This window comes from Cygnus atratus, chromosome 4 (genome assembly GCF_013377495.2).
Source record: "Cygnus atratus isolate AKBS03 ecotype Queensland, Australia chromosome 4, CAtr_DNAZoo_HiC_assembly, whole genome shotgun sequence".
NCBI lineage: Eukaryota > Metazoa > Chordata > Aves > Anseriformes > Anatidae > Cygnus > Cygnus atratus.
In genome coordinates, this window is record NC_066365.1 from 58816652 (window position 1) to 58839668 (window position 23017).

The following is a 23017-nucleotide window of genomic DNA, read 5'->3' on the forward strand; positions in this document are numbered from 1 at the left end:
ACTGTTGAAGCTAAGCCATAGAAGTATTGGTTGTGACCCTCTCAGTTTTAAATACCACCAGCTTTTCATCGTATCTTCCCAAATCACCTTTGTCAAGCTTTTTCAGGAGACCTTCTGCCTGATGCTGTCCTTTACGCAATGTGGAAGGCTTTGTATTTACTGTTGGGAGGGCTGGGGGGTAGGGAAGGGATTTCCTTTCTTAAGGAAGGGGTAGGAATTCAGCTGTACTGTCTGTGTTGTCTTGTAGCTGACAGTTTTTCTGCCCTCCTTTGGGTGAGGGATGCAAGCAGTACTGAGCAGTAGGAGACAGGATGAAAGAAGACAAAAGGGGTCAGGCTGTGAAAAGGCTATCTTGAGCATTAAAGAAACTAACCTGCAGCTGGTGCTCTCTGTGGTTAAACCCTTGGAAAGGAGCAAGAGGCTGCTGATCAGGCAGCATTCAGTACCCATTGTACAAAGGTAAATGCAGCCAGGTCTGTTGCCATGGTAAGTCCAGAAATTGTAGCAGTGAAGTATCATGGTGACACTGAATGTGTTTATTTCACAGAATAGTTGAAAGGGCTTCTGAGTACTTGATTTTGACTACAACTGGAAGTATTAAATACACCTACTTTGTGTCTGGAAAGCACTTCTTGGGTTTTTATTCTTTGATACTGCGAGATTTATAACCCTTTCCAAAATGCGTGCATATTTTGCGTATTGTTACTACAGTATTTAATACTGTTCATGGGTGAATGAGATATTACCTGTGTGCGTATATATACTTGTAGACGTACTCATCAGCAATGAGAAAGGAAAAATAAAGAAAACACTGTGCTTTTAATTGATACGAGCAACAGTTGTTGCTGTTGCCATCCATTGGATGTTAAAATGGAATATAACATCAGTCCTGGCGTTCTGAGAATTCAGCACTCTTGTCAACAGGCTTCAAACTTGTATTTTCCTTCTTGTCTGTTGAATCCTTGCATTTCTAGCTGTGTAGAAGCACTGCTTCAGTGAGAAGAACAAAAATTACTGCATCCATGGGTTTTTTCTTAAGCAGTAGTCATCAGCCTACCTTTTGTACAGAAAAGTGGGTTGAGATAGAGTAAAAATCCTGCCAGATTTGAGAGGTGCATGTACCCTACTTACTGCTTTGTGAAAATACAGATGGCTGCGCTACTGCTTGAGGTAAATGACGAAGAAATTGGGGAGCGTGTCCTTGTCCTGGTTTCTAAGCAAGGCACTGCTAAGCATTGGTTCCCGTATGGACACAGATAATGCTGAACTTCATAGCAACTTTAGGAATCCATCCCTGGAAGGGATGTCTGTAGCTTAACTGTCACAATTTTAAGGAGTCAAACAGAATAGTGTGAGAATATGGAGAGAGCCTGTAGGAGTGCTGCACCCAGTATTACCGTTGCTCACAAGTAGGGAGTTGGAAACAATCACAGACTGCTAGCTTTTAGTTGAAAGGGATGTTTAGTTAAACTTTCTTCACCAGACCTGTCAAATCTTTTTTTATCACCATATAAGTATATTGTTAATCCATTTTTATTGGATCAAGCAAGAAGTTTTTGGAAACTTTAGCTTAGACAGTAGGCTCGCCTACTCAGAATTCTGAGAACTGTTTCTCAGCTAATACTCCTAACAAGTCTAGTTTTGTGAGGAACTAGGATAAGGTTACTAAAGTGAACCTGAGCATTGCATAAGCCTTGCACCTGGTGTGTGGTAGACCTCCTGCTTTGATTAATTCTGAAGCAGGTCTTTGTGCTAGTGCCATCGGCAGTCATGGCTGTAACTGCGGCTCCCCTGTCCCTGTGCCTGTTCTGCTGTCAGTACGCTGGCATCCAGTACCTCAAGTAATCAGTGTGGCTGTCAGGGCTCTTGGAGGGCGTTTTCAGGCGTAATCAAAGCGTAAGGCTATACTCTACCTTCCCCTCCTTTCCCTCCAAGAATAAAAAAATCTCCTCTTACATGTGGGTGGGTGGAATAATCCCTTTTCAAGGAGGTTTGTAATGGACTCAATGTGCAAACATTAATTTAAAAAAAAATCTTTGATACTTGAGTGAGTCGAGACTACTGAATTAGGCTTGCTGAATCCTCAGAGGATTAAAGTTAAGATTGTGCCTTGAAACATACCCATCATGTTGTGAGACTTAAATGTTTGTGTGTGATAAAAATATATCTTTGACACTTAACCGAATCCTCAGTGCTTTCAAACTGTTCTAATTACACGTCTTTTAGATTGTGTAGTTTGAGATGTATTTTTCAGAAACCTTTCCAAAAAGCTTAGTTCTACTCTGATTCTAGTATTGAAGATTGGTTGTGAACATACAGCTGAAACAGATAATAATCTGTTAGTGGGGTAAATAAAAGGAAACTGCCACTACTTTATTAAACACTTCAATACTACAGGGCTCTCCTCTGTTTTCTTTAGATGAGTGGCAGTGGCTTTTGTTGACTTGTGTCCTTTAGGCAGCTTTTAATGAGAGGTCCACAGTTCTCTCTGCAAATCTGCAGGGAGTAATGATTCTACATGCACTTCTCCTTGCTGTGTTGAAGTACTGTAAGTAATTCTGATTTGGGATATTTTGAAACTGCACTGGGAAACTCTAGGGGGTAACAGCACTTCTTGTTCTTCTCAAAGATTAGAGGTGGCTGTGAACACGTGGCCTGAAGAGTGCAGTGCCTTCATTTGTCACTGCTTGCTTGTGTTTTATCTCAAGCATAAAACTGAAGGATTGAGCATCCTGTCCAGTATCAGAGCTCTACCAGTCGCACAGTGCAACCTGCTCAGATTCCATGAAACCTTCAGATTAGGAGCTCGTGTCTGTGCTAGACTTTTTGTTTTAGCATTTGACTTACATGTTTTTGAAAGACGTGGTCTAATTTTCTATTTAGTCTTTATCAGGTGTCCAAGTGTCAGCTTGTCAAACCTTTGAAAAGGTGCAAATTTGAGAGAGTGGGCGTGTGGCTGCGTAGTCAGCTACTTTGACATGTTGCCTTTTTCATTTAGGACCATTATATGAAGTTATTAATTTACTAAACTACTATGTATGATATGTCAAGTACATCAGGGTTTTTTTTCCTTTTCACTGGGAGGCTATTAATGAACTTTCAAAAAGGGTTTATCAGCAGAACCACCTGTACTGACATTTTTATAAAGAAATTCGTTCTTTGCTAGTAAACCAGTAGGGGGCATTCCAGCTCAGTTTCTTGTGTGCCTCTTATGTTATGAAAAAGTATATTGGATTTGTTGGCAAAGTGCACCTTTGTTTAAAAGGTTTTTTGTAAATGTCTGCAGTTCATTCAAATTGGCAAGATAATGCCTTCTGGCATTAGGCTTACTATTAAAGGACACTGACATCAAAGAGGTAGACCTTGTAACTCTTATTTTGCTCTGCTTACATTAATTATATATGCTGGTCAGTACTGAACATGAGTGTTATACTGTCTGTGATTATTTAAAACACTACGTAGTTATGCTGAAAAGTGAAAGGTCTCTTTTAAAACAAATTAAAGTTAATCCCCAAATCTGTCAGATTTGTTGTAGATAGTACCTGCGTTTTAGGACTTTGAAAATGGAAGCTGCTTTTGCTTCCCTAATTAGACTTTAAAGCAGTAATTTCACAGAGCCTTAAGATTAACTGAAGTTATGTGTGCTTGTGTGAGTGTCTTAAGCATCGCTGTAACTTCAGTCTGGTGAATTATGTGTGGCAAGGGAAGGCTGGCCTCTTTTCTTGGAATGTGTTGTAGCCATTTTCTTTTGCTTGCTGTTATCTTCTTGTCACTATGACTTTGTTCTGCCGTTGCTGGTTCACCCAAAATATCAGTATTCATGAGAGCACCCGAGTTACACCAGTGGAGGCTCTAACTTCTAAGTTGAAATAAAGAAATTGCATTAATCGTTGGCCTAAATTTCTGTACGCTTTGGTTTTCGTTCAGTCTCATTGAAACTATAGGTCACCTGGTGGGCTTAAATGCTCTTGTTTTAAAATGAAACTGAATTGTAACCGATTGGGAGCTCTTGTGTGCTGAGTTTGTCAGAAAATAGACTGGCAATACTGTACGAAGGTAAAAACTGTAAAGCCTGTACCATTTGCAGAGTACTTCACTGACTGCTCTGGCGTTTAAATGGGATTTCAGTTAATTTTAAAGTAAAATCTGACACTGGATTAAGAGGTTTGATTTTGAGCATCCATGTTTATACTGTAAAGGTGTTTGTTCTCATTAGGTACAATGAAGCAAATCTTCCATATAATTGCATTACTGATACGTGACATTAAAGCTTAATTGGCTTATTTTAAATATCTTGCACATCAATTTCTTCTAGATTGTGAAAATTGAAAAGGTCATGAGTGCAGTTTAATATTCCAGGGTGAGAGATTTCAATTTTAGTACAATTTGTAGGGAATTAATTAGGAAACATGACTAAAAGAAAAAGGATGTTGAATGCAAATTAGGCTGTTCATTAGAGTATAGAAGCTGAGGCATCTTGGTGCGGTGTGGAAATTTGATTGGGAATTCAGCAAATACCTTGGATTTTTTTAAAATTGAAATTATTGTAATTGTTCTCTGAGTGTAGACTTAGTGTAATTGTCATTAGTTGCTCTAAAATACAAGACTGACTTTCTCATGGAGTTTTAAAACAAGTATTCTTGTTTTGCAGGAGATCGATGAAGCCTGCAAGAGGATAAAACGTGAAATTGATGATTTAGGCCCTGAAGTGGGTGACATCAAAATCATTCCATTGTACTCCACCCTTCCTCCGCAGCAACAGCAAAGGATTTTTGAACCTCCTCCACCAAAAAAACAAAATGGAGCAATAGGAAGAAAGGTAAATAGTATGTTTTGGTATGTTCTTCAGTAACAAGCTACTCATAGTTGTGTGGGCAATTAAATCAGTTTCGGCTACTTTAAGTGTACAGTAACAAGTGGAAGCTTTTTTTAATGAAGCCTTGATAATCCAGGGCTCTATCTCACTTAAATTTTTAGATAATTGTGTGTTTCTTAGTGTAATTCAAAATTCTGACTTCTATCTATAATGCCAGAAAGTTCTGGTAACAATTTGATTTAACTGAATGGGGCTGGCATTCATGTAAATTTCATATGAGAAATATAACACTGAATTTGACAACTGTGTGATTTACATGGAAGAACAGGATTTTCTTCCTGATAAATTATTCTTAAATTATTCTGAGACGTGTTCTTTTTGGAGGCAAAACCACCACCTTCTTCAAGAGGTGTTATTAGGCAATTCTTTTCTGTTTCTTAAGGCTTATGACAAGGTGTAAGTTAAAGCAAGTATTTAAGTTGGTTCATGTTTTCTCAAGCAGTAAGCAAGGAATTGGGGTTCTTTCTTTTTATCAGGCAAAAAGTATTGAGAAACCAATAAAAATACCTTGAATGACGTTAGTGAATGTTCTCGTAACATTACCTGTCCAGTTCCTGAGTACTTGTATAAACCACGTTAGAAACTGTATGGCTATTTCTCTAAAACTGAACATTTGGAAGGAGTGTTAGTAGAGCTTCTTCAAGCTAAACTAATGCTATGTGGAACTGTGGCATTCACCAAGTTAGATTTTGAAGGTCAAAGCTGAATCATACTATCTGCTCTAGGCAGGGTTTGTTCATTGATTATCTGACTTTTAGGGCAGTACAATATATGCTGAATACTAGTGGCAAACTCATAGTGTTCTGGAAGAACAAATTACTTATTAAATTTAGTGAAATGATCTTCTCTTTCCTATCAAAGCTGATTGCAGAAAGCATATGATCTGAAATCATGAAACTAATGCTGCAACAAGATTGTATTAGCAAATGACTTGAATGAATGAAATCGCTTTTCAGCGACGAACAAGTGATAGCTGTGTATTTCATTTAACTTTCATTTCTTTAAAACTGCACTTCAGAATAGGCAGTTCCTGTTTTTCTGGATAAGAGGATAACACTTGCAGTGGGTAGCTTTCATTATGTTGAACTCTACCAGTGTTTAAGACATTCTCACTATAGCAACTATTTTACTACAAGGAAAATTGCCAGGCTGGGGAGATCACCTGTGGGCAAAAAAGATATGAGCAACATTCAGACCTGTGAAGTCATTGTGTGTGTTTTTTAACCCTACTTCGAAATGTATTTGGTTGACTGAAATGTTCTGGCTTTCATGTTTCGTTTTTTATCTTTATGAGAAATCTAGGAGCGAGTGAAAAATGTTGTGTATGTGTTGTAAAGTTTAGTTGCTCTAGTTTCAGTTAGTGATCAGGATGTGTAAAGCAGGACCACGCGTGCTGGGTCTCTTATCTTACATAACGTCGGGTTTCCCACAGCCCGCTATGTGAGGTGAGCCTGGTTTATAGAATGGCCAAGGAAGGAGGGCTAGAAGGAGGTCTGAATTGTTTCAAAGGCTATAATCATAAAACAAGTGAAGCGCTTGCTTAACTCCTGCGCTTTAACTTTGTGGGGGAAAAAAAGGTAGATTTTGGAAGCTGTGTAGCATCTTGCAATATTCGTGGTGGTAACAAATAATACTGATACATCTTGATGGCTTAAGAGCTTTTTTTGTCCTTTTGTAATAAATTGTTAGTGCTTAGCATTTACTAGAAAGCTAAGATTCTAGATAAAAATGTTTTTTCTGGTTATGGTGAATAAATATTTCACCTACCCTATAGAGAAAGACGATGTTGACTCAAAGGTGCCTTCCTGCTCTCCTTTTCTACCCTATTGTTGCCATATACACTGCCTGGTGAAAACACTCTCTCGCCTTTCTTATTGGCCTTATTCTAAAGTTACTTTTGTGCATTTTCACATACTGGACTCTAGTGGTTTTAACTCAATTTTGTAATTCAGACTTGAAGTGGACTATTGTCCTTTACTCGTAGTTATTATACAGCTAGCTTGTTTCCGTTGTATGGTTACATGATTGTGCAAACATGGCAACTGAACATCAAAGCGTTATTACTGTACTGTTTATCAATCAGATGAGTCATGTCTTCTTTCTTTTTATCCTAAAAAATAAAAAATTAATCTTTCCAGAGTGTGCTGAGCTCAGCTTATATTTGCTTCATGTTTTGAAGAGTTTTCCTGCTTAACTGTAAGGGTTGCCAGCTCCTAGGGATGTGATGATCTTGAGGGCCTGTCATACAGAAGGTGATGCCAGTTGCTTAGTCAGGTATAACCAACCCAGTGTTAAACTCAGGAGAACAGAGTGTCTTATGCATTATTTGTTAGGTTTCAAAAGTTAATAAACCACTGTTTAATTGCTTGTAAAATTTAATAGTTAAAATCAAATCTCGTGTTGGTAAGCATTTTGAGCGCTTCACTATTGCATCTGAGAGCCAAAATGCAATAACTACCTATCATGACCATATTCTTTGTAGGGAGAAACTACAATTAGAGTGTTTTTAAAGGGATTTGTAATGGTATTTTCATTATAAAATCCTGGATAGTGTAATACTTCTTATTCTCTGTTACGATTAATGTGTGCCTTTAAAACTGGGAGATGGGAGGAAAAGAGAAGGAGCATTGAGACTGACTACTGTCTTCTGTGATACATCTGAGACTTGTTTGATATCACATGTACATTGTGCTCAATTTGACTCCTCTCTTAATGCAAACTGACTATATCATTGCATTTTTGTCTTGTCCGTTATGGTGTAAACAGAACAGTTTCCAGTAGCAGAATGGAATTTCTAGTCTGTTTTATTTGCTTCAGGAGTCTTGAGAGCTACTAGTTAATACAATATAGAGAGTTTTATATAAAATATGTAGATTTTTAATATACAAGCTAATTTGTTTAATCTCTAAAAACTTTGTATCAAACCATTAACGTGATGCTTAGAAACCTTTTTACCATAAACATTTCTGTAACTGCAGTATTGCAGTTAAAACTGCAAAATTGCAGTTATAGCTAATTGGGTACAATTATTTTACATAACTTAGTGCTAATTTCATTCATTTGATTTCTGAGCAACTTTGTAATTTTGATTTAGGCTATAGAGATGTGGAAGAACTTCAAGTTTTTCTTTAGGTTTCTTATGATACAGTATTCATTTGTTTTTAAGCAATGTGACATTAACAAATGAGGTGTATGTAGTCATAACACGGTGAATCCTGTTCTATTTTTTCCTCTACCCTCTGTATTATTCTGAGTACAAGCTAGGTAAATTCAAGTACAAGTTAAATTGATGGGCCTTTGTGGGCTAAGTGTGCTAACAGTGTTGAGTTGTCAGTATTGAAGTGTCCTAATAAAAATTGGTGATTAAAACTAGGACCAAAGCCTTTTGATGCTACTGTGTAATTGGTATTCGAAGCTTCTGGGTATGGGTGCTTCATGCTTTAGTAGGTCCAAAAAAAGCTGAGACCTTATCTAAAGTACAGTCTGTAACAGCAAGTTGAATGTGGGTTGACTAGCTTTTTAACATAGGAATGCTAGTTTAATTTACATATTTAATGGCTTGCGAAATTTTTGTGACTGTATATAGTGCTGTCAGCACTTAATTGCATTGATTTTTGCGGTTTTTCTTTGGCTACTATGCAGATTACCTGTCAGTGAAAGGTGTGGGTTTTGGGGAGTTCTAAATAGCATATAATTTCAGGGTGGAACACCATATTAATTTAAATTGCCTTAATTTTTTTTCCACCTAAGTATTGCCTTCATTATATAGTGGCATCTGGGCAGGCTTAGACACTAAGTCTAGTTAAGAAGAGGTGAGTAGTAAGTACTACCTGACTAGCAAAGTGATCAGCCAGGAAGAAGAGAAGTCATTGGGAATATCAGTCTATTCCAGTCACTGACTTCATTGTAATTCTGAAGAAATTGTTAGGGGTCTCAAATTCTAATTGTTAAGGTGAAAACAGGGCTTTCTGTCTTCACTGGAATTAAGAACTAAAAGGTAAGCAGTTTTAATGAAGTCCTGAACTGGTCTGGGGTATGTTTTTTTTAAAGGCAGCTGATTACATTTCCTTCTAATGTGATTTAATGTGGTCACTGTTGGGATGAGAACTAATAGTATCTATAGACTGCTAACTGCATCTCTGGACATAAATGTTTAAATGGCAATGAATCAGGCCTCAGAACTCAGATACGCCTCTATTTTAACTTCTGCGTGAGACAACCTCCAGAGATGTTGCAACAGCTTGAAAGCTTAACCTTCAAAATATGTAAAGATATTTGACTACGATAATTTAAAGTTGAAATTAAACATTTTTTGAGGATTTTAGGTGGACTGCATTGATAACTGCTTTATTCTGGACCAAGTAAAAGAACATACTGGGCTCCTGTGTGTAAAATAAGAGGCATATATCTGCTTTTTACTGTTAATATCTGGATTGTAAAACAGATGATGCTTTTACTCCATGCTTAACTGAGGAGGGGCACCTGCGTGTAGATTTGACTCACTTAAGTACAGTTATGTAACCTTTGATACAGCATTGTTTAACCAGTTTGCCATCTTTGGGCTTAAAAAAACAAACAACTTAAAAAGCTAACAGAAGATGTTAAGAGATTCATTGCAATTTATCATTTTGTACTGGAGTTAGGAGTAGAATTTTGAACAGCAATCTTAAAAAAGTAAAATATTTGCTCTTCAGTGTCTTTTTATTAAAACTAACTTTTTTCATATTATTAATGAAGGCACAACAGAAATATAGTGGACAAAAACTGCACTGATGCTAATAGAAGTTAATCTAGTTGACTTCAGATCTTCCTGTAAAAGTTTTGGAGCAGAGCTCTGCTAGTTACTTGCTGAAAAATCGTGATGCAGAGACAGAATCAGGGCTTTATTTGCATATCTTCTTGACAAATTAGTTATTTACTATTTCACTTTTCAACAGGTTGTTGTATCCACCAACATTGCTGAGACATCATTAACAATAGATGGTGTGGTGTTTGTGATTGATCCTGGCTTTGCAAAACAAAAGGTAAATATTATGTCAGTTGTGCTTTCTTTGATGTAGGAAAGATACTGGAGTCTGGTTTGCTCAGGTAACTCTTCTGTTGGTAAACAGTGACGAGCGTTTTGCAATTGAAGTCTTGATGTTGATTTTTTTAGACTTAATGATAGGTTTGTACTTCATCTGTAAGCTTAGCTATGACAGTCCAAAACAGTATAGTACAGAAGAACTTCAGTCTTAAAAATTGAAACATGAGGATTTTTAGAGTTAGGCCTGGAATACAGAATTCACTTTTCATTTTGTATTGTGTCCATGTTTGAGAACGCTAAATTAAAACTAAGAAATATATGAAGGTCGTGTGAAAGTAAATGAAACTGGTGCTAGAAGTCACCTCTCAATTTAAGTCATGTTAGTGTGGAAAACTTCAGCACGTAAATGAGAAGAGCGAAGTAATACTGAGGCTAGTATTGTTTTTTTTGTCCATACTCATCAGGTGCTGTTGCAGCCCTAAAGATCTTAAGTCACTAAGCCTTTCTTGAAGCATTAAAGGAGGTGCAGAGGAACTGAAGTAGCTTGCCTGAATGCAAACCAAGAACTAATTAAGTTTAAGAGACTTCAATTTTAATCTTTGAATTTTTCACTGGTAACTGTCTTCATAACTTGGTTTCTTGGGCTTTTCCTTTAACACTCATGCACATTATCAGCTTTTTAAACTTTTGCAAAATGAGAGAGACAGCAGAATGAGTGAGTACAATCAGTGCGTCTTCACGCACAAGTTGCAATCGCCATTTGAATTCTTCTCACAAGTAGTTCTACTGGAAGTAGTTCTCCAATAAGGACTAATGTTTTTGTATATGGCTTATACCCATTCATGGACTAGAGGTCTTCAACTGAAACTTGACTACTTTTTTTTAACAGTATCTTCTCTTCCCTAAGCTTTAATGAGTTGGCAGGGCTGCTGTTTATGTATAACTGCACTGGGAGTCTTACAGTAAATTCCATCATATTATGTACTGTGACGGTCCACATGTGCCCTTGAAATACAGTCTTGCTTTGTCACCAGTGTGATTTTTTACAATTGCATTCAAGTCTTGATGTTAGATTTTTCTGACCTTTAGAACATGGCTATTCAACCTTATAATTGTATCAAGACAACTTGTTTTTGCATGGAATTATTTGAGCATCAAGAGTGTGTTTAGCACTCTATAGAACAAATTGGACACATTAGTTCTGCCATGAAAATCTTATCTAAAAATACACACACATTTAAGGAGAACGGGGAGCCTGGCAGGAGAAGATGTTAACAAATGAATACAACGTAAATGCTGTTTTCTAGGCAGTTGTATTTGAAGCTTTCTGTCACTGATCCAAAGGCTTCTGTAGCCAATTTTTTTCCTCCTCTCAGATGCATACAGCTTATGATTTCCTAGTCAGAAGCTGCATTTAAAAACAAGTTTAAAGCCATCTTTATTTTTGAGATAAGTCTTATCCATGAATGATGTTCATTCTTCTTTTCCTGCTCCAATTCTACTTTCAAATAGGTGTACAATCCTCGTATCAGAGTGGAGTCTCTCTTGGTGACTGCGATTAGTAAAGCTTCAGCTCAGCAGAGAGCTGGCCGTGCTGGTCGTACTAGACCAGGCAAGTGCTTCAGGCTTTATACAGAGAAGGCTTACAAAACTGAAATGCAGGTAAGATTACCTCTTTTTAGAGTGCATCTATAAGACCATGTGATTGACTACCTGGATCAATTACTATGGTACCAAGCAAAATCAGAATGTGAATGCTTGTTCTTTGAAGTACTTTAAACTAGACAACTTGAATTTTCTTTTTCCTCTGCACAGGACAATACATACCCTGAAATTTTGAGGTCTAACTTAGGATCTGTAGTATTGCAGCTCAAGAAGCTTGGTATAGATGATTTGGTGCACTTCGATTTTATGGATCCTCCAGGTACCAGTTTCATATTCTATCTTTTCTACTGCAGGTGTTAATTTCAACTTCTGCAATTATTAATTTTGCTGAGTATTTTATAAAATAACATGAAATATCTTTTTCCAGTTTCTTATTGTAATCCATAAGGAAGTTTTGTTTCTTTTAGTGCCGTGTATTGCCAAAGCAAGTATTCTAGTATTACAGTTTGCCTAAGAGCTTTTAATGGAACCAGGAAAACTACTGAATGCCCCCTTGCAGGGGATTTGACAAAATTACGTACGTTAGAAAAATCTATTACTGAATGAATTCTTACTCATCACCTTGATTACACTTTCAAATTGTGCATCAGTTAACTGCATGTAAATAAATTTGGCTAGCATTTTTAAAGCTGAATACATGTTTTTGGCTCAGCCTATGAAGTTAAAGTTGATCTCTCTTCTCATAGTATTAGATGTTCACAAATACTTTAAAATAGCTCTGTTACATTGCAAATTAAAAACACAGGTCAGACGTAGATAAATATGTCCAAGATAGTTATTTTTTCATCTACAATATAAATGTAAGCATTTAAGTAGCTTTATAGCTCTGCATTCTTTGTGCTATGCAGTGTGTAAGATAGCTTAGCAGGAAGGTGTTTTGATTCTGTTATGTTTTTCTTTGTGGCTGTAATATACCCTTGCTGTAAGGAATGTAGGAGTAAGAGAACATTCTTAAAGGTTCAGGTTTGTGAAAGGCCACAGATATCTAAACCACAGGGTTGAAATTTTAGGACTGTACCCAATCTATTTTGAATTGAACAGGGAAGAAGGTGGCAGTGCATTGGGAGGAAAATATTACTATGTTACTGAATATTTCACAATACCACTGCTGTCTGAATTTTGAAAAGCAGTACTCCTCAAATATTCAGAGCCTTTGATCCAGTTAATAGCCCTTTTAAATAGGTGATTGATTCATGTCTGGATGTATATAACCAAATTTGGTAACAATTTCGTGTTTGGAAGCCAGTTGAATGAAGAATGGAAAACGAAAAACAGAATAGTCTGTGTTCTCATTTTTGCTTATTAATAGCAGTTTGATTAATGTGTCTACCTAAATATTTCTTTCAGCTCCTGAAACTCTGATGAGAGCCTTAGAGCTTTTGAATTATCTGGCTGCTTTAAATGATGATGGAGACTTGACTGAATTGGGATCCATGATGGCTGAATTTCCACTGGACCCACAGCTGGCTAAAATGGTTATTGCAAGTTGTGACTACAACTGCTCTAATGAGGTCCTATCTATTACTGCCATGTTGTCAGGTAATAGCAGGGGAAGAGATATTAAACAAAGTGCAGTTCTTCAGTTTGGGGAGAATTTGAGCTTTCCACATCAAAAATATAAGCAATCTGAATATATTTTTAATAAAACCAGATTTTTTTAAATTGGCAGGTGGGGATATAGTCAATCATTAGAGGTTTGCGTGTAGACCTGCAGCTAGCAATTAATAATGTTAAGAAATTAACATGCATAAAATGGTCAAGCAATTTCATTCTGACTTTAAAGTGTATATATTTGAGTTGATACAGGGAAAAAAATCAGTCTAGTGGAACAGAAATTTCATCTTAGGCTCATAGTCAGGACCAAGAATGTCAGGTCAACCACTGTTTTTAAGGCAGTGAAATTTATTTTGTATTGTGCATTATTCTGCACTTTGACATGTCCTGTTATTTTCTTAAGGATTACAGCCCAAGTCATATTAAAAATGTTAACTCATACACCATATGGTACATTCTAGCTTTCCCACTTAATTTAATGACTGAAAGAGTAGTCATTGCTTCTGAAGGGAAGAAAGCAAGTTTTGGGGAGGATATGTATTTATACGAGCTAACTTGTGTGCACAGCTGTACTTTGCTGCATTGTGTGAATAGCACTGTTGTAGTAGCTGCTTGTCGAGAGAGATCTCAATGAGAAAAATGTTGTCAAGCAAGCCTTGTATTTCATTCCTTAGCTTATGTAGAACTGACTTCATTTTATAGCTGGTCTCTCTAGGACAAGCAGCAAGATTTAGTCATTGTGGAAGTGGGGATGTTTTTATTCATAATTATTGTTGTCTTTAGGGTGTGTTATTTTACAAGGCTCTTCACGGTGCAGATGTACTACTGGTTACATGCTTAACTTGGATGGTTAGAAAAAAATGCTTCAGCTAAGTTTAAATCTGTTGTTTTGGTTAAGTCTTACAGTATACTTATATGAAAGTTTTTAAGAACAAGCTAAAATGTTTGTTGCAGAGTTATGATTGTTCAGACTCAGAGCAGATGGGCAGGGCAGAATCTTAATTTTCTTAATTAATTGGTAGGCTTAATTGCGGCGGTGGTGGTAGGTTGGTGCCTGTCTGTTCCCCCTAACTTTTCCCTACCCACCCCAGAAACACCTACTAAAGAACAGTAAGTCTAGTGTTCTCGTCTGTGGTATTCAACTGATGATTTGTCTTACTCCTTGTTCTATTTATCTTTTCCCAACCCGTGATACTTCTTCTTGTTTTAGCTACGATTAATGTCTTTCTAAATAACTTTTCAAGACCATTTTTTTAAAGTTGGTTACTGTCTCGGTATTAACTTCTGCTCTTAAAACAAAGTATTCCTAGTATTTGTAGACTGTTTTCCAAAGTGCTTTTTTTAACCATCAGTATGACGTATGGTAGACATGGAACAATTATGGGGCCTTAAGTACACACAAAGACTGTCTGGCTCTGGATAGCAATCCAAGTATTAATAGTTTGGACTAAAATGAAAACGTGATACCAGTGAAGAGCAGAGAATAGCATTAAAGAAATCAGCAAATTAAAAGGCTGTACTTAATTAAAAAGTTATTTTAGAAGAACTGTGGTCTCTTGCTGTGGGATTTCACATACATAACTTTTTCATAGAGAAAGTGCTGTTAATTAGTCAAAATGTTGAGATATTCCAAACTATTCTATTACTGACTTCTGCTTTTATTAGTCTGAAACTAAAATACTCTTTGTATTTCTGCTTTCAAATACAGAACACAAAATAACCAGGTATTTTGCACCTGCATTTCCATTTTCTTTACTGCATTAGTCTTTCTGATTTGTTACCATGTGAATCACTATTGCAGTGTGTATTTTTTCTGAAATTCCATCTAGTGTTCAACTCAGCGTACTTCTGAAGTGTAGTGTTTGGGGGGGGGATTTTATGGAAATTAAAAAATAGAAACAAAACACCTCACAAAAGGCCCTTGTCTGTTAGGGACAGATGAGATGCAAAGTGTTTGTATAAGATTGGGCTTCAGTTATGAGCAGGCTACTGTAGTTTCAGGCAGCTGGGAAAAAATAAAGGGTTTGTCACATCCTAGTTACAGAATTAATGCTTACTTAGCATTAATTTTATTGAAATCTAAACTGCTAAATTGCATCTGCAGTATGGGCTATTTAAATCTAAGCTGATATTTTTCTCCTGTAGATCTCTGTAAAGTGAAGATCTATTAATTGCTTTCAGTGTCTTGCAAATTCATACCAAAATTACAAGCCTGTAGGAATGTTGACAGATAGCAAATACTATTGTAACCAACTTAGTCCGTGGTCTTCAGTAGCCTGTACTTGGAAGGGGAATGTTGAAACCCATTTTTTGATTCAAGTCAGAATAAGCCTGAGTCAGACTTATGTGAGAGAGCGTAACGATCGACAAAGCTCATCACATTATGATTATTTCAAGTAGTGCCAAAGGACGGTTTAACCTTCCACCACTACCGCTACCATCACAACCTTTAGACTTCTTAATACCTTCATTCACATACGTTTCTGTATACCAGTGCTGATAACAATACCATCTGGGGAAGATGACTTTACTGGTGTGTTCTGTTTAGTAGCAGACTTGTAATAAAGCTAATGCTTGTGTAGACTATTGTAGTGCAGTATAGTTTCAGAACTACCTTCTGCACTCTGTCCATAGAGGCTTTCTGAGAAAGTGAACTTGCAATTACTTTGTTCCGTAATACTAGTTCCTGGTAGAGCTATCAGCACTGGGTCTTGAACCAAGATCTGCTGAGCATTCCAGTGTATATAGGTAATCTTGATGGCCTTCAGAATAGATATTTTGATGCCTACATATAGTTCTAATAAAATAATCAGGTACTCTGTAGCTTTGAAACCCTCTTGTCTTACAGATGTGGTTAGGTGTTGATGTACCAAATCAAGGTAGTAAACAGTCCAAGATGCAGTTGGAGGCCATCCTGCCCTGCCCTATGCTCTGTGAACTGACCTAGCTAGGCCTTGTTCCTCTGTCTGTGAATGCGTGACTCATCGATATGGGCGTTTGTGTTGGGCCCATACCAACCTTGTTTAGTCCCACAGTGTTTTGTTCGCCCCACGGAAGCAAAGAAAGCAGCAGATGAAGCCAAGATGAGGTTTGCCCACATAGATGGAGATCATTTGACGTTGCTGAATGTCTACCATGCTTTCAAACAAAGTAAGTATGCACCCGTTTTAGCAAAATTACTTGTAATTCTTTGTGTGGCCAGCTTCTGTTCCTGTGTTACAAGGACAATTGATAAACTTGGGCTTTTTTGTGCCATTCTATTGTAATCTTTAATCTTTATTATTTTTTAAGTATATAAAAGTTATTTATGTGCTCATTTTTTTTGAGAGGGGAGAAGGAAACTAGCAAAAAGATCACGTAATGAACTGTTGAGTCTGGAGACGAGCCAGGCTCTTAAATCAATGTTGGGTAACCTTGGACAGAAGGAAGTAAGCTTTCCCGTAATTAAGAAATATTGGAAGTTTATCTGATACTAATTATACAAAAATCTGCATAATTGTTTAGTAACTTTTCAGGGAGAGCAGCATGGAAAATATCTTGGATTTGGGGGAGGATATGTTCCTAGAGTGAAAGCCACTTGTAATCCTATTTTTTAAGTACATCTGGAACATCTGGATATTCCAGATTAAGGCCTTGGGATGGATTGAGAATCAAAGGGGTAATGCATCATGAAAATGTAGAGCCATGCAGTAAATTTACCTTATTTGTATATCCAGGGGAAATGTATAGTCCTCTGTAGCATAGCTACAAGTATATTTTAGCAGGTTGAAAAAATGAATGGGTAAAGCTGGGCATTCTGACTACAGAAGTGGCATGTGTTTTAGGAGGAAAAAAAATTAGTGTGGTTTACCATGGTTGTAAGTCAAAAGATCACCGTACTCTTAACTACCAACCAGATTACAGTAGATGCTCCAGTTGCATTTCCTGTAAATAAATGAAAAAAGCAACAGGCTTTTACCCTGAGTAAATACTCAGTGTGCCTTCCTGTTGCAGCTTTGATACAGGAATTTTGTGCTGAAATGTTCCTAACACTGTTGTCATCTGGCAGTCCAAAATCAAGGATATCTGCAGAATTGAAGTCCAGACAAAAGTACTCAAAAAATTAAAAAATAATAATAATAATAAAAAATAATCTGAGAAACTTGTAATCAAAAATTACGGCTTAGATGTCTGGTAGCTAACAGGATCCAGTATGTCTTGAAGTCTTGTATGTTTCTAGAAGCCCATACTTTCATCTTCAGGTTGCTCCCTTCTCTTCCTTAATAAAGCCAGCTTTAGAATATTCGCTTACGGAAAACAGCTATTTTATGTCCTTGGGAGTAACGTAATACTTGATAGGGACAGAATCTAAATCTCTCAATACTACCTACTAGAGTTGATTTGTTTCCAAAAATCTGTGGAACCAAAATGTGGACAATTTTAGCTGAACAATCAAGGCCTTTGCTTGGGATACAGGAAATACGTGTTTAAGTCTGCTCCAATTAATATTAGCTGTATATAAAAATGTGGAACAGACTTGCCTAATTTAAAATATGGTTTGAACTTTGATTTTGCATGGCATAAAGAATTGTTGAGCAGAAAATCAGTTGATCTTTGCTTTTTTAGGGAAGTTAAAACAGATCCAAATACAGTAATTGGTTTGACACATCTTGTTTTTAATCTGTTGGAAATTAGAATAGTTTTTTTAAGACTTAAAATAGGCAGGAAAATAATTGTTAGTCTTTAAAATCAGTGTAACATTTTGTAAAGTTCATAAATCCAAACTGTATTGTGTAACTTTTGTGTGGAAATCCCTTTTACATGTAATTGAGTGCATTTTGTCAAAGTAAATTTGGTGGTTTAAGACAAAAGAGTTTAAGACAAAATTTGTAGGCTGCTTAAATTGAACTAGAGGTCTTTTTCCAGTGCCAGTCAGTTATGTCTTGGTTAGAATTTAGCTAATACGCTAGTGTTGGTATCTTCTTGAAGAACAGGTTTACATGTTAAAGTCCTTGTGTGTAAACTTTCACCTGCTACCTGAATATGTATCTTAGTGAAGAATAAGTAGTGTCAGTTGTCAAGGTCGATAACCCTGTTTGGGACTCATCGGTAGTATTTGCACAGTATTTCTTTCCTCTTTTCCCAACCGAGACTCCTATGAAGTCGTTTCGCTTATATTAAATACATATTTGATTCTGTGAGTACTTGTGTGTATATGCACACACATTTTCAAATGTACTGAATCTAGGTATCAGTATTTTTTAGAAGAAATGGAGGAACTGTTAACATGTAACTAGACAAATGGAACACAAATAGTTTTATTTCTGGAATAGGTACTACTCACACCTCTTTTTAAAAATGTTGACCTCCATTGACTCTTGGGTTCAGAGACTTATGGTTCTGCTGTCTTTGGGGGATGGAAATATCTGTGGAATAGTCTTTCACTGTATAATTGAGTCTTCTGGTATTCAGTATCAGAAGACAAAATCTTTATGTAAAACAATAAGACAGTTATTGGTCATCTCAAAGCACCCAGTTCAAGCATAACAGGAAGTAACATGCTATGCTACTTAGGTAATTTTGATTCTACCATGTAGTGTATCAAGAACCTCAGCTTTCATACTTTATCTTACAGAATAAAATTGAGTGTGAAAACAACTTAAACTTTCCTCAAATTATGTAACCCTCCTATTTATACACTCTCTAATTGCATGAACTTTATAAATTGGCTTGCAAAAATGCAAATCTCGCCATACAAGAGATTTTAAATCTTGTTATGCCTGTTTTGTTGTCTTATTAAACTAGCTAAATATAGAGCATCACTTGAAGTAGCAGAGTAGGTAGGGAGAACTGGGTTTCTCAGTGTTAAATGTGCAGTTTTTGTACTTAGAGAATAGTTTAGGCTTGCTGTCTTAACACATTTCTTGCTAGTGTTATCAATAGTAGAAGCAGTATCTTGGAGCATGGAACGTAGAGTTCTGCTACTGGTGCTGTTTTACCTGTCACATTTACTTAAACTGTTGTGAGATGCATCACACTTAATATTAGATTAGTATGTTTATATAGCTCTTAAACAGTTACTCAATGTCTTCATTTAAGGAGGGTTTGGTTTCTCAAATGTAATTATGTACAGTCATCTTGTGTATTCATTGCATGTTACAGTTAAAAACACGGACTGAAATGTTTTTATGTTCAGTTTTATCTTCAAAAACCTGCAATATAAAATATTTTTTCTAGTTTCAGGACAGGTGCAATTTGCAAAAATCATTGATGTGGTATTTCACCAAAACATTGGTGATTATCTGTATTTTATGTTGGGGGGAGTAATTTTCTTTTGTTTAGACCACATGCTTTCTGAATACAAAACAATTTGGGCAAGTTATCTAATGCAGGGTATCCACCAAATAGGCCAAGAGCTGTTATCATTTATAAAACAATTTTTTTCTGGTTCGTCTGACTGATCAATTGGTTAGTTGTTGTTTTATTTGCTTGTCCTAATTGGATAAAACTCATTTTTTTAATTCATGTTTTTTAATGTTGCAGATCATGAGTCGGTTCAGTGGTGTTATGACAACTTCATTAACTACAGGTCCCTGATGTCTGCAGACAATGTACGCCAACAGCTGTCACGAATCATGGATAGATTTAATTTGCCTCGTAGAAGCACAGACTTTACCAGCCGAGATTATTACATCAATATAAGAAAGGCATTAGTTACTGGGTATTTCATGCAGGTACGTGTGCATTTTTGTAGGGAAAACACTTAGTGTTTACGTGGGTTTTAGTGTTAGTATGGTTGCATCACTTATCAAAACTGGATGAATGTATCAAGTTAAGTTGTATATGGCTGACTGTATTATTGCTTAGTCTTTGACAGGTTGGCTGTTACTCAAGAAGTAAATTGTTTACTCAAGTCCTGCTTGGAGAAGTTGTAGACAGTCTTACTGATTTCAAAATACTACTTCTGGTGTGACCAGTCAGGACTTGACCATTAACTTCTAAATAGCTGAGGAAGTAACTTCATAAAATATCTTGAAGTACTTTGTTATTTAAAGTGCAGAATATGTAGTTCTTAAATTATTCATTAACTGATACAAATCAGGGAAGCCTGGTAGCATATAAACACTAGTTAGATGTAATCCATATAGAAGGGGAGTGTTTTATTTTTGTGTACTCTTCCATATTCATACCTCATTTTTGAGTTACATGAGTACTGGAGTATGGAGGGAAGTCTAATCTTGCCAATATGCTGTTTGCAAATCATCTGAAACTCACTTTGCTGTCCAACCAGGGTGGGCAGATGGAAGCCAGTCTCTACTGTTACCACCTGGATGCTTTGCATTTCGTGCCACGTATGCCTCCAAGCTAGAATTCAGATTTCCAAGACATAGTCCCTGTGTGCTGTGTAAATTCAGCATTAATTTCTGGAGCTAGTGGAATTACCTTTCTGGCTCTTGCAGGCTCTGCACTACAGAACTTTTGGTGGGAGTGAGTCCTCTTCCTACCTGACTGTGGACCATTGTGATAATGTTTTCCACAGTAAGCACGCGTTATGATGCGTCCCGGCAATGTCTTTGCTAGAGCCTCTCACTTCTGGAGAATGCAATCTTCTTATCCTCAAGAGGCTGATCGGTGCCCATGGCATTGAAAAATTTTGCATCAGAGTTGCTCGTTGAGCACAAAAGTTTACAGGTTGAAAATACGACCAACGGTCAGTGCTGTGCAGCTTAGTATGGTAAGCGGCTTGACAGGCACTCATTTACCGTGCCACATCCTGACTGGGACACGGGCTTGGGCACTACTGATGATTAATGCGTGTGCCCATCCCCCCGGAAGCAGTTTTGTCCCCAGGGTTAAGAAGCCAGCTAATCTGTAGCATGAACATGTTTCCTGGCTTTCAGAAAATGTCTGCAAGTGCATTTCAGTATAATGTAAACAGGAGATTGAAGCTTAATTAAAATATTAAAACAGTTCTGAAGACTGCCTTGATGTAACCCTTCAGACAAGCAGGCTAGTCACTGCGCAGTCCGTGTTTTTGTGGCAGGTTTTCCTCATCTTTCACTAGGGACACTGCAGCATGCATTCCCACCTACACGTTTATTCTGTGAATGTTTGCCAGAGAAAGAACAGTTCTGCCTGACTGTCCCTGTTGGGCCCCAGCTGGCTGAGGCAAATCTGATTTTTGCAGTTGTGCTTCTGCTTGGTAGACTACAGTTGTTTGGTTGGACCTGTTAAGATGTCATGCCCTTGGAAACTGCTGCACAGTCACTTTTTTGTCACTCAGGCTGAAACTCTTCCTCTAAAGGATGCTTTCCTTTCGTGGCTGTGGGTAGCTGTTAGCACAGGTAGTTTTTGGTCTGTTATATCAGTTATGTCATGTACTGCGACATAACGTTGTGTCACTGAGTAGCAACATCGTGAAATCAATAGTGTAATGCCTCAGTGTTATCGGTGCTAGCTGTCTTACCTTCTTAAGTTTGGTGGTAAGCCAAATCATACAACTGAGTAGGAATGAAATTCCTTAATAGCCAGACGGCTTAATCGCATGCTCTGAGAGAGATCTGGTTCATCTGTGATACCCTGGCAGGGGCTTCACTTTCCCGACAGGCCCACCACTTGGCTGTTGTTTCATCTGCGGCCTCTTGCTAGAGGCAAGAAGGGTCTGCTCTAATTTTCCTCTCTCTCACTCTTCCTCTAGGGTCTTTTTCTCCATGTAACTTGCTTTGCAAATTTATTCCATATAATATTATGGAATATAAATAAGATATAAATAATATCTTGATGTAAACAGTGTATAATTTTGTCATCTTCAGGGCAGACCTGTTGAGGGCATTTGGAGTCAAAGCCATTTCAGCTGCTTCCCTTCTCCTTTGTGTTTGAGACCATTCTATTTTGAGTTTCTTTTGCTCTGTAACCTCCGTGACAGTGTGATACCTGACCTCGGCTCTGAACCTTCTCTCATGAATTCCATGTTGCTTTGAGTAACCTTCAGTAGAAAATTGTTCATAAATGCTCAAAAGAGATGTTATTTATCTGTAGCTGAAGTACTTGCGTTTGTATGCCCATTTTGCCTTCCTTTTGTGGATATCCAGGCTCTGGCATTCGAGGGCTCCTGTCCAGAAAACCGGAGTAACAAACTGCACGCATCAGTCTTTACGCGCTTGGTACAGAACACGCATCGAATTCCAAGTCTGAGCATCTGCAGAGCATGCGCACCTACAGCGGGTAGGCTGCGCAGGCAAAGCAGCAAGGCCTGTAGGCAGCACGTGCTGGGTAACTTCATTCTTCAAGCTCCTGAGTTTAAAAATACGGTCTGAAGTGGGGAAGGAAGTAGCAGCCGTTGTTTTGAAATAACTTTTGACTGCTTTGTTTTCTGCTTTAATTGCCTGCTGTCCTTAAAGCAGTCATAAAATTCTGCTTGTATCTGTACTGTAGAGATATCTGTAGCTAATTAAGACCTGTGGCGGCTGTCTGACGGTGCAGGCCTGCAAGATAGGACCTGTGCTGTCCAAGAAGTTAGATGTCAGATGATTGGGCTGGTAATTAAAATCTCATTCTTGGCACTACTTCGTATAATTGATGAATGTTTTGAAGACTTTACATAATCAGATTCCTACGGTAATAGAAAGGTAATAAAATTACAACATGAAGATGGTCCCCAGTGTGTTTAATGATATTCCTTTCTCAAGTTACGCAGAATAAAACTTTTTAATAGCTTTAGAAACACTGTTGCATGACTTGGCAACAGCCATTGCTCCTCTGGTGTATAGTGGCGTTCTTTTCTTCAAGAAAGACAAGGAACAATCATTTTTCTTAACTATCAAGACTAGCCTACCAAAATTAGTAGCCTTAAATCTAGTAAAGGAGAAGTTTCCTACTTTTGGTCTTGTAGGTGCATTTGGCTTTAGAGTGTTTGA

The 23017-nt window shown here is 37.3% G+C and overlaps 1 protein-coding gene across 1 annotated transcript in view; it reads left to right on the plus strand.

The window, feature by feature from the left end:
* Positions 1–23017, plus strand: part of DHX15 (DEAH-box helicase 15) — a 46903-nt gene that overhangs the window by 17958 nt on the left and 5928 nt on the right. Inside the window, exons 6-12 of the mRNA XM_035547531.2 lie at positions 4652–4819; positions 9814–9900; positions 11415–11564; positions 11718–11826; positions 12915–13106; positions 16149–16271; positions 19644–19834. Coding sequence (XP_035403424.1) covers positions 4652–4819; positions 9814–9900; positions 11415–11564; positions 11718–11826; positions 12915–13106; positions 16149–16271; positions 19644–19834 — 1020 coding nt within the window. The remainder of the gene's footprint in view (positions 1–4651; positions 4820–9813; positions 9901–11414; positions 11565–11717; positions 11827–12914; positions 13107–16148; positions 16272–19643; positions 19835–23017) is intronic.